Source organism: Athene noctua, chromosome 17 (assembly GCF_965140245.1).
Source record: "Athene noctua chromosome 17, bAthNoc1.hap1.1, whole genome shotgun sequence".
NCBI classification, from domain to species: Eukaryota; Metazoa; Chordata; class Aves; order Strigiformes; family Strigidae; genus Athene; species Athene noctua.
Genome location: NC_134053.1, coordinates 5,571,813 through 5,584,211, shown reverse-complemented (window position 1 = coordinate 5,584,211; position 12,399 = coordinate 5,571,813). Strand labels below are relative to the sequence as shown.

At 40.8% G+C, this 12,399-nt stretch overlaps 1 protein-coding gene across 1 annotated transcript in view; it reads right to left on the bottom strand.

Annotated features, from left to right (window-relative positions):
* The window catches only part of TMEM132C (transmembrane protein 132C), a 221,620-nt gene that overhangs the window by 13,917 nt on the left and 195,304 nt on the right, over nucleotides 1-12,399 (bottom strand). The window contains exon 6 of the mRNA XM_074921494.1: nucleotides 187-392. Coding sequence (XP_074777595.1) covers nucleotides 187-392 — 206 coding nt within the window. The remainder of the gene's footprint in view (nucleotides 1-186; nucleotides 393-12,399) is intronic.

Genomic DNA, 12,399 nt, shown 5'->3' with positions numbered 1-12,399 from the left:
AAACAAAACTCCCACAAATTTTAAAAGCTTTATTATATCTGCAGATGTCCGGTGCAAACCTGGGATTCCAGTCCTGCTCTCCCTCAGGGAAAGATACTGCATTTTGGGTGCAGTCGCTGCAGCTGTTCTTGCTGAGAGTTAAAATCAACTCAAAAACACCCAAGAAATTTAGCAACTCAAACCCACCTCTTGTTGGAAACAACTGGGACTCGCCAGCCTTTTATTTGGCTCAGTTCTGTGTCCGAAATGTCGATCTGAAGAGGCAGGCGTGGAACCCAGACTGTGATTTGCAGAGGAGCACTCAGATACTGATAGGTGAAGTTCACAAGCGCATTCACCTTGCCTTTCATTTCTTTGCCATTGACAAAAACATAGTCACATCTGTCAGAAACCTAAGCAGGGGGATGAGAGAGAGAAAGAAGAAAAGGTAATCACTGCAATAAAACACGTTCAAAGTGTAATCCTGGCATCCCAAAACCAAAAAACAAACAAAAAAGGCTCCCTTCTCTTTATGCAAGTTAATGATGGCATTTAACAATGGGAGCAGCAGAACAGAAAAATTCTTCATTGGCTCAGGAGGCATAATTATGCTGGAGATGCCTAAAGACTGGATACAATCTATGAAGCTGGTGGTTGATTTTCTGTTTGTTATGCAGTGAGCCACTAGCTGATCACAGTGGTGTGGAATTTATAATGAGCAAGGCTCCTTCACGGCTTGGTCAAGAGGAACTCAACAAACCTAAACAGGTCTCAGTAGAGGCAAGCAGCAAATCAAAGCTCTACCCTGATGACTACCTTCATCAGGGGGTGACACTGCTTTGAGTCATCAAGACAAAGCTGGCTCTGGAATGGATTTCATCTCCTGAAGAGTAACAGAAGTCTACTCATTTCCTCCACAATAAACATTATGTTTTTAAATGTTTACATTTCGATTAAAGCTGTAAAGTATTCCTAAACACTGCAGTAGATTTATCATTAACACGTAAATGCTGTCCTGAAATATAAGCAAGCATTATCACAGTCATGTAAGAGTTACATCAGTAATCACTTCTTTAATCAATGTTGTAATTTACAGGCCATTGAGTTTTCTCATTTATTACGTTACTGAGTACTAGTGATAAAATCACTCTTGAATATATAAATCATTAAGAGGGATGCAGATAGTATGAAGTGACTCCATGTGATAAAGTCATTGTCATATCTATTCCTAAAGGTGTCATAAATGTCTGGGGAAATCCTGTGGCACATTAATCAACCATTAAGTGGCTATCAGTGGGAGCTGTTACATTACTAAATGAGCTGGTATGTCTGCAGAAATTAACAGTAAACCCAGCAGATCTCTTCAACTCCCGCTCTTGCTCCCACCCCATCAGAATTCTATTTCATCACCCATAACGAGTATCGTTAGTGGTGGCAACATGTCTCCCCACCTGAACATATATTTATATTATCATCTGCTTCTTTTTATCATCACTGCCATTCTCAATATCATTTTATTCAAATGAAGATTATCAGCTGGAAATGCTTACGTCCCCAGGCTAATCAAACAGATGGATGTCCTCTGTGACCACAGATACAGGGGCTTAACTGTTCCCAGTCTGACATACACATCCCGTTTGTATCCTCTGCCAGGTTTAGGCACTGCTCACGCTCTGGTAAAATATTTAATGGTGTCATTGCAAAAGGAAACTTCAGAGAACATAATACAAACATTTCTACGACTCATTCCCTAAGAAGGTTATGCTATATAACTGGGCTCTGGTGACTGAAAACAGTACCTGACCCATCAGGCTGTTTAGGCTTCTCACTCAGATCATCTAAGGCAGGTTTAAAAGTCTGAAGGTGGCAGAAATGTCTTCATTCTATCACTATGAATGGCATGCCCTATTTTTACATGCATTAACTTGAAAGGCAATACGAAAAGGGGTTTAGTTTACACTAGGCTGTTTGAGAATGACTATTTGATCTAATCTAAAAGTACTATGCAGCAGAGGTGCATAATATAATATAATACCATGCAGTAATTCAGAACTCTTTCCTAGATGGGCTGCTCCTTCTTTCTATGGTGCCATTGCATCAGCTTCACCCTGGGAGAGGAAACATCATGAAAATGTTTCTCATGAAAACCACACCAAGTGCAGATGCAAGCAAGCGGTACATGTCAGGAGTTACAGCCTTGACTTCCTGGTCAGGGAGGAATTTCTGCCTCGCGCAGTACAGAGCCCCTAGGACACACCGGGGGCATTCCGCTCCCGTACTTGAGCTGCTGCTGTCTAAGGCAAGGCTGCTGTGTCGCTGCTGTCACGGCTGCATGGAAACAGGAATGGCCAGTGGGTGACTTTCCTCTCTTGATGCTTGGCAGCGTTATTACCCTTCTCCCTGAAGCTGCCCATGTTTTTCCACCAGAGATGGAGATCCTGAGAAGTATCTTAGACCAAATACCTAGTTCTTAGATGTCTGAAATTAAAAGGAATTCACACTTAAATAATATACCACATATGAAAGTTACCTATGGCACAACATCCTCAGTGAGTTCAGGGTACAGGGAATACTGGCTGACAGAGACTGATTTCTGTCTTCCTCTGCAACCTCAGGAAAGTCAGTTCAGCTCTTTCTTTCTAATTTGTCCCACTGGTCTAAACAGCACAACCCAGAGAGCCTTGGTGTCAGCAACAGTCAAGAACTGCACTGCATCTGGAGCACAGAACAACTTCTAGAGCCAAATGGGAAGTAGTGAGTGTGCCTGGGGGAGAAGCCCCTACGTCTGGAACATCTGACAAAGCAGCTTCAGATATGGCTCTTCTTTCCTTAGCCCTACCTTCCTTTGAGCAGAAGCTTTTGGGAGGCTTGTCAATAAAATCTAATTTAATTCTGCTTGGAGCAGTAGCCATTGCCATCCTGAAAGTGGTTCCATCCCATTCATTTCTATGGAATTCATCCCAAAGACAAATGAATGAGCTTTCTGAGTTAGTTGTACAAGTTGCTCATTTATGCACACAGTAAACTACATGCACATGCTGATAAAAGGTTTCTGATAACATACCCAGCTTCAGACTGACCAGGTCTGGTCTAGGTGTATGATTTAATATTACCTAAAGCCCCGTGTTGTCAGTAACGGAACAAATGTGACTGTCCGGGCAAAAACCACAATAACAATAGTAGCAAAACTGCAATTCCTAAATGGTTCTGGGCTGAGATCCAATCTCCATTTGTATTTGTAAAGCTGCTATATGCCTTCATGGGTATGCTACAAACAAACGGCTAAACAAATATATACAGCATCCTAAGGAGGTGGCTGCTGTAGCTACCACACAGCCTTTAAAATTGCTACAGGTTAATATTTATCACTGGACATGCATCAGCAATGGTGGCAGGTCTTTATGAGTTGGATTGAGGAAAACATTACTCTTCTCACCAAGTACAAGCATTGCTAATGTTCTCACACATGCTCTTTCTTCTGTTCCTGTATTTCTGATAAAGAGGTAGCACACAGGAGGAGCAAAGCTTGTATTGTATAGTATTACTCTACGCATTTTAACTACTGTGCTTTCTTTCAGGTGTCCATTCTCAAAGCAACATTGATTGACAAAGAAAGGCAACAGACTTCCCAACTAGTGCTACACAGGGGAGGAAAAGGAGAAAGCATCTCAATATCTAACTCACAATGTGTCTGTGCTCTCCATATGTACAGGATTAAGGATACTCCTTCTCAAGAAATGTTCAATTAAAGCTATTCCACAGTCTACAGCTTCTGTAAGCAACACAGCTAAGCTTAGCTTCAGCAGGCTAGCAGAATGAAAGCAAGTGGGTTTGCTTCCCTTGCACTTGTCTCTATGTGTCACTTAAAAAAATAAATAAAAATGATTTCTCAGCCTCAGAGAACAAATCCAGATGTACTGATTCGCTACAATTTACAACATCAGCAAGTCACATATAAGCTCTGATTTGGTAAGCAGACACCCCTCCCAATAAAAGGGTAGGGGTGATGTGGTGCAACAACAGGCGCCCTTGGCTCAGGTTAACTCAGATGGAAATAACATCAGAATCAACTTGGGTTTGGAGCTATTTGACGCAGACCTGGCAAAAATCTTTTGATCTGTTCTAATGTGGTGTTAAAAGAGATGGAAACACAGGACTGGTAGGGACAACCTAAAACACGGTCACATAGAATCATGTAGGAACAGTAGAAACGAGATTTAAACGAGTAATAAACTGGATCATAGTAGAACTCAAATTCTTTTTAATTAAAAAAGTATATTTGTTTAAGCATTTTCATAGACAAAAGTATGTCTCTGTTTTCCTCCAGGGTTTTCCCATGCTTCTAGAAGGTCACGGAACGGTACAATGACCGGCTCTCATCCGTGAGTCCTCTCCACAGGAGTCTAAGGAATTTTCTAATAGAAGCTGGAGATGCTGTGAGCAGCGATCTATCTCTCATCTCCTGTAGTATTTACGCTCTTACTATGAAAACATCCTCCCTCTGAAAGTGCTTTTTATCTCTGGTATCAGAAGAAGTGAGAGATGATGAAGGGAAAGCCTGCTTAGCCACCACCTTTAAGTGATTGTTTTTCTTCTATTCTACATAGCAGATCAGCAAGAAGTTTTGCATTTTAAAGAGCTTTCTGATGCTATTTCAGCAGTTTCTTTCATTATTAAGCTGCATTCAGCTACTTTCCCCTTTTTTTTTTCTCTATTTTTCTAACTTTTCTCTCCAGATTAAAACTAAAATAAAGAAGTTAGATAGTAAAAGACAGGGCTAAGCACAATTCCCTAGAGGTTTCTTCTTTATCCTTCTTTTTTTCTGGCATTATATTTTTGTGCCCCTTTGTAACAAAGGCCACTGCCTTTCCAAATCACTTGGATAGAATCCCCCTGCAACAAATCACACTTTATTGAGCTAACAGAGAAAACTACTGCCTGGAAATCAAGAGAGAGTCACTCCTGAATCACTACCTGTGGCAGTATGTGACTTTGTGATCTGGGGAGCGAATGTACCTTTCCATCTGGTAATGAACACATTAGCTGCAGTGAATATTAAGGAGATTCCCAGTACCGTTACCAGTCAAATGCAGAACCTCTGGGTCTTCCTTTACTTACTCCTTTCAGATTAAGGTCTTGATCCCACCATGACCTCTTGTTTCTCAGAATTACAAGATGGGAGCATGAGCTACTTGAGGTCACCACAGAGGATGAGACAATGTACTGCCTTGGACTCTGCAGCCATAAAGGGGCTGCTGCTGCTTCTCTAAGAATATCACTTTTGCTGGGTTAAATTCCGTTACACATTCCTGAGAAATCTTCACTCAATTACGGGTGGTGGCAGATAGTTTACAAAAGACAAATTTCATGTCAAATATAAGCTAAGACTGTCTTTCAAAAGATGGTGAAGTCAAAACACTGTCTGTTCTGTTTTGTATCTGTTGTACACAGGAGTGGAAAGAACAACTAGTAGACCTAAAAATACAAATGAGTGGTACTGACTCTGTGAGTCTAGTCTAGTCTAAGCTTGTTTATTCTCCTGGTGTTTTTTTACCTCTGGAGACACCAGCCCAGTCTCTGAAGGACAGTTTTAAAGGACAAAAAGAGACATTTTGAACATGGCAATCCTGTCAAGTTTAGGAACACTGAAAATTTGTGAGGCATCAGTCCTTTTTCTAAGTAGAAGTTTGTGTGGTTTGTCTTTAATTAAACACCCTGAGGTTTAAAAAGTCTCAGAAATGTAAGACTGAAGAGAAATGAGGAGATGATAATGGTAGATGTCCTGCTTGTATTCATCAGGTTCAGAATCTTGTGTTTTGGTGTGTAAACCCTTTTACCGATTTTTGTTATACTAATGTAAATGTTGCTAAAATATTCAAAGGTTACATAAATGCTTAAATATTTATGAAAGCACTTCTATGAGCAAAAATATTTTTCCAGTATCTCTTAAAGGAATCTCAACTTCAATGAAAAAATTTACAGGATAACTAGTAAAGAAAAGTGATGTTCAACATTTTCCAAATATATGACAATCCTACTATTTTAGCTCAGTATCATCACTCTTACATACCAGAAGGGCAATTGAAGCTCATGGAAGTTAAGCTTTGTGAACAAAGTCATTCATTCCATTAAGGAATGCAAAGCACCAGAATGACTTACCCAGTGAATATACTGACACATAATATATAGAATATTAGACAGTGATAATCATTCCACAAGCTTTTTGGACAATCCTTTAGAATTTTGTAACATTCATATCCTTCCTATAGAATTTCTTCTATGATTTTTTTTTTTTTTTTTAACATCCTCCATAGAGAGGGAATTATCCTCTCTTAAATTCTAGAGGTTTTCAGAGAGACTCTGTATAGGACTCTAGCCTTAATTACAATTAAGCACTATGGTTTCATATAAAAAGGAAATTTTAGGCTACATGAACATTAGGTGATGGCAACTGCTTGATAAGAAGGATTTCAATGCCTGGCTGCATAATCCTGAATAACCTACTACTGGGAAATGGAAGCTGTCTCAAGGCCCATATTATTCATTTTTTCATGTTAAACTGTTTAAGTCTGGTAAGACTTCAGACCTGAGCTCTTCCATGATCTCTGGAATGATATTTACAGCTTTGTGACACTGTTAGAGCAGCCTTTAAAATGGAAGCATCCATTACAGGAGTTGCTAATTGCTGGTGTGACTTGACTTGCCGGAGCCACTCCTCATTCCCGCTGACTACAGCTGGAGCTGTGCTCAGTCACTCCGAAAGTGAAGCCAAAAGCTCCCCTCACAGGGCCAGCATAAAGGTAAATACAGTAACGCAGACTCAACACTGATAAGACTGTCATCCTAATAAATTAAAAGCTTGATTTTTCACGTTACATGCAAGAATAACCCTGAGAGTTGTTTGTACCTATGACCCACCCAAACAAAAAGAATGTGTTTCGTGAAATAGTTGAGGAATAATTATTCCCACTCTGGAAACAGGGATGAGGGAGCAGGGCAGGTATTACACTTTAAAAACTGATTTAAGCCTCATTCTGCTTCTCTTAGAACTAACTGTCTGCAGTTTTCCATGGAGAACATGGCTTGCACACTAGTGTTGCTTTGTGATTGTAAACAGCTACCACATTCCAAACGCGGTTTCAATCCCTGCGATCAGTCCTCAGGCGAAGTTCCCAGCAACTCGCAATAATAACACGGGGATCGAGCCCTGAGCGCTGAAGAAGAGGAGAACCCTGTAAAATCAGGGCCATTATTTAGACGCAATTTGGACTCTCTGCTGAGGAGGGTCTGCATTTTCAATATCAGCAGCCAGATTAGCAAAACTAAGTAGAAAACCCCCAAAGCTAGAGAGCGTTTCTTAGGGAAAAGGCTGTACATTATCTAATCTCATTACAAAGATTTTGCTGGCAGCTTTGCAGAGCAGAAGCAGTACATTTAATTAACTGAATATCATTCACTACGACAGAACTGAGAGAGTAAAAGGGGCACAAAATGCCAGCTGAGACTGGAGGGCATCTATTTGCTCCCAAATGACCAGCTTTTGAAGCTGAACTGTAGCTGCTCTGAGCCACAGGAGCTCTCTGCAGCTAGCATTATCACGTAAAACAAAATCTGTCTTGTTTTGTGCACTCTCGAGTCAAGTAATTTCTGAAAACGGGGCCGAACAGAGAGTTTGGCTCCCGCTCACTAGGGATATGCCAGACTATATATGCAGCATGGCCCCAAGTGTCTTGCATGGCAAAGCAGGATCACAAGGTGACCGCAAGGATTTTTAATTCCACCTACACACTTTGAAAAGTAGTTGCACGTTTGAGACTATCACAATGCTTGTCATCTTCTACCTTAATATGCATCTACAATATATAAATTCCCAATGTGTAAATTGCAGCTATTGGCAGAAAAGGAAAGGAGAAGCGAACCATTGTTTCTTCTGACTGTATTACTCAAAAAGGTCTGGAGAAAACTGCTTATCTTCCCATCATAGCTCTAGAGCTGTCACAAGACTAATGTTATTTCTCCTCTTTACTTTCCTGGTCTTGATCTTGCAGCTTTGAAGTTGATTTTGAAGCACTTTCTGTGGAACTTGAGGCACTGTTATTGCCACTCCGTTTTGATTTTTCATTTGGGATGTGTAGGTTCTCCATCCTGACATCACTAATGCAGGTATTGGGCATGAGATGACAGGGAAAGAAGTCTGCAAGGATTTGGTTTAAAAGTTTCTTTTGAAATTTTTGCATATTATGTGATGGCAAGGTATTTACAACTTTTATTGCTGAATTTAAGTATCTCAGACCATGTCAATTTTGAATTTCAATTTCCACAGAGGCTGACTGCTTAGGGAGTAGTGGTATGCATTAAGGATATAACATCTTCTGTGAAAGCTCCATGTATTGCTGGCCTATATGCCGTATTTGCATCTGACAGAAGTGTGTGGTAAAGCTTCATTTTTCTAAAGCTCCTCTGAAGTTTTTCTGCTCTACTGATGCATATTGATCCCAGTAAATCACAGGACTATGAAAAGTATGGAGGAGGGCAAGGAGGTGGACTTTCTATTTGCAATTCTGTTCAGAATATAACGTAACATATTAGATTTACCAGAAGAAAAGCCTACAAAGTCACACAGCTTCAGAACAGCAAAACAGTGGAATTTCCATGCTGTGACTTTCTTTCCTGTTTTTAAAGCTTTCCAGTTTCATACAGATCACAGGAACACACAGTATAAGAAGAGAAAAGAGGAGCCATGGGAGAAATAGGCTGCTGGGTTTGGACTCACAAGGAGACACAGGGTGTGGTGAGTAGGAGCTGTATTTTCAGTTCATCAGCCACCAAACATAAACTTCAGGAAGGATATTTGTGGTGGCCCTTGGGGGTATCTGCACCATGCAGTGGATGTGATGGAGATCCCATGGTTTTTCTAAGCCTGGTGGTGTGTCCCAGCAGCCCCGTGCAGAGACCCTACCTCAGGACTGTGTTGTCTCTCAGTGCAGTCTCACACGGACTGAGTTTTCAGCTCCTGATTCTGGAGCTAGCCAAGGGAAGACTTGCAAGCCTGAGAATGAACACACAGACACCTTATAAAGAGTAGTCCAACTATTCTACACTCCTTCCAGAAAGGTGTATGACTAGTTTATTTTTTTAAATGAGGGTAGTGCTACAATTTTGACTGTGTGGACCGAGGTATCTGAAAGAGGCATCAAAACTCCATGAGTAGCTGCCTGCACATTACAGTGGAGGAGGACTGGCAGTAGCTGCTGTTGTTTAGACTGACCCCTCGGTGCTTTCACTGAATCTTGCAGGACTGCCATAAAACCACAGAAGAGAGCATTATATTAAAGTGACTGCACAGAATATGGCCTGTCTATTATTAGACCACACTGGATTCCTGGAAACCCCATCTAGAGGGACTTTTCATTTCTCCCTTTGTTTCACAGGGTCGAGTTAGGAATGAGACCTGTTTTAATCACAAGTTTATCCACCTACTAGCTATTCAGCATGCTCAGCTCTACAACAGTTGCACCTAGCTAACAAACTCCAAATAGAGTTTTTTTAGATGTAAGTAAAAAATGAGCGATAAATCAATTGCATTATATTCACTGTAGGAGCTTTTTATTGGAAGTTATTGTTCTTCCTCGCTCAAAATAGCTGGTAGGAACAAGCAGTTCTTTCTAGTCAGCCCCTTGTTTTTATTTTCTCCTATAACCTGCACTAAAAACATAATGTGAAGCCCTAAATCCTCTGAGTCTTGAAGGCTTTGCAATAAAGGCCCATACAAAGAATATATGTGTATGCTGAGGTGCAGAAATGCAATACAAGTTTGGACTCTTACCCTGCCGTATGCAGCAGGAGTTGAAAGGTATGAAAGGAAAATATAATGTGCCCGTGACGTGCCAGGGTTTCTAATGGGATGAAATCTTTTGAAACTCTGCTTCCCCTTGAAATCACCATCTGCATCACACTTCATCACAACCCACCACATCATTATCTGTCTCCAGATGCTGCTGCTAAGAGAGCACATGGAAGAAACCTCAGATGCCACGGGAAGCTTTGTTTTGAGCAGACTTCACTTTCCTCTAATAGATACTTAGCAGATTCCTCATTTTCGTATTTTCTCACTATCTGTTATAATGTTTCACTAAACCAAGTACAATCATCTCCAAGCTGTGTTTAAGACCAGAAGCACTGATTCTCTATGACATGAGTTCTGTAATGTTCACGCTATAACGCTTTATTTTCAATAGGAAAAGGACTAGATCTTGAATTAGCCCTGTGGAGAGCAACCCGCCAGATATTTAGGCCCTTCCTTAACAATCTTGAGCCTCTCCATACCATTCAGCAGGTAAGGACAGTCACACCCTGATTCCTATATATCTTCATACAGGTCTTAACAGACCAAGGTATTTTGGCACTAGCACTTTCTTGAATGAAACACTTCACAGCCTCCCATCACTCCAATGTTTCTGTCATCACTGTCCCCATCCCACCACTCCCTGGGTGTCAGTTTTGCTCTTTCTTGGTTGCATGTCTGGAAAGTTCAAAGGGATCCAGGGACCAGCTGAGCCCTTACAGTAAGTAGATCAGGTAGCAGAAACTGGTGCTGCAGCAGGACATTATCCCCCATCAGTCCACCAGCTGTGGGGAGAAGCTGATCCCCACTCAGGTCAATATATATACAGAGTGTGGGGACCTCTGCTCTCACTAACAGAGTATCAGCCTCGCTTATGCATGGATAACCACACTTTTCTAGGTAGGGCTACTACAAACAAAGGGCAGGATGATTTCCCTTAGTGCCAGAAGCCTCATTTTGCATTGCCAAGTCTGGCACCCAGCCCCTGTACTCAGAGCAAGGGGTCATGCTGCCCCAGTGTATAGCCACTGGTTTGAGTCGGAGTACGTATCTTTCTATTTGGTGCCTAAACAGTATGATGAAAGGGCATCCATAGATCTTATTTTTGTTAAGACTTTTTTTTTTTTTTCTGGAATAGCCATGGTACTATGATGAAACATTAAGGAACCTGAGGGACTGTCCCCATACCATTAAAATTTCAGGGTGAGCTTTCCTGATGGCTTTAATGAGTGCAGCACTTTGAGTGCAGGGCTGAGGCTCAAGAGTTTGATTCTTTAATAGCTGCCTGTAGCTCAGCCACTCAGCTTGGGACTGCATTCAACCTACTGGCAGAAAAACACATCACACAACTTTTCATAAAAATACCTATGGATGCTGATAACTAGTGGTTCCTCTGCCTACCAAAGTGAAAACAATGCTTCTGTATTTAGTTTTAAAACACATGTCGAGTTTTGAAAACACTGGAAAGCAAGGAAGAGCCATGAAACTTCTCTGTAGTTAAATAAACTGAAGAGGTTGAAGCGTAGCTACCTATGTAAGATTGGGTATACTAAGACAATAGCAAAGCATTATTTAAATAACGAAGTGCTGATGAATTTTCCTTAGTAAATAGGGTATTGTGATATGGTTCCAGATAGACAATTTTTTAAATAAATCGCTACAATTAGTACACAACTATTTATCTCTTGTGAATATGTCTATCTGTCATCTTCCTTACTGGCAAACTGAGACGTTCCTGCATCATGTGTTACACAGCATCCAGACGGACCTTTAATCTGAATAGATTCACAAATGGACAGCAGACATTTTAACATGAGTTTCTGTCTATTTAGTAAGAATTGATTTAATTTTGTAAGCTGTTTCCACCACAAATGGCAAAATGTCTGAAACATTTATGAATCCTAAATGAGTATTTCATATGAGTATGTTCCCTGATGTCAGCAGTATTCACAGTAAAGTTACTCATGTGTGTAAATGATTACTGGATTGGGCCTTTAAACAAGATCTGTAACCTTGACAGCTGTCTGTAAGTCCCATCACTATTGCTTTGAAAATGATGATATCAGCAGTAGTCCCAGTCTTTTCTAGCTATTAAGCCAGAGTTCAGCCATAAAACCCCTCAGCCAGATTTTCAGCCCCCAGCAGCTCACCATTGCTTTGATCTGGGATTTTGTTTCAAGTTACGGCGATAGAAGAGGGACAGCTGTGACACTGTGTCCTGGATTTTAGCTCCTAACAGAAATTCCCAACATTCTTGCAGTGGCCTTTACCTGTGGTTAATGTCATCCTCTGCTCATCAGTCCCAATGAAACCGAGAGCCCACTGTTCGTTAAAAAACACTGAGGGACACCTTAAAGGTAAAACCCATGTTTCTGTTTCCAGTGACAACCACAGCAGCTCCATGTGTGGACTGACATTATCTGAATCCATGTTTTGATCTGAATATGTCTCAAAACTATTAATGCCATTTGAAAATGAAAAGAAAGTAGTAAATAAGATCTTTAGAGCAGGGGTCAAGGCAAATACACTGAGACTAGTATCCAGCTTTTAATTTACTAATTATGTATAACAGCGAT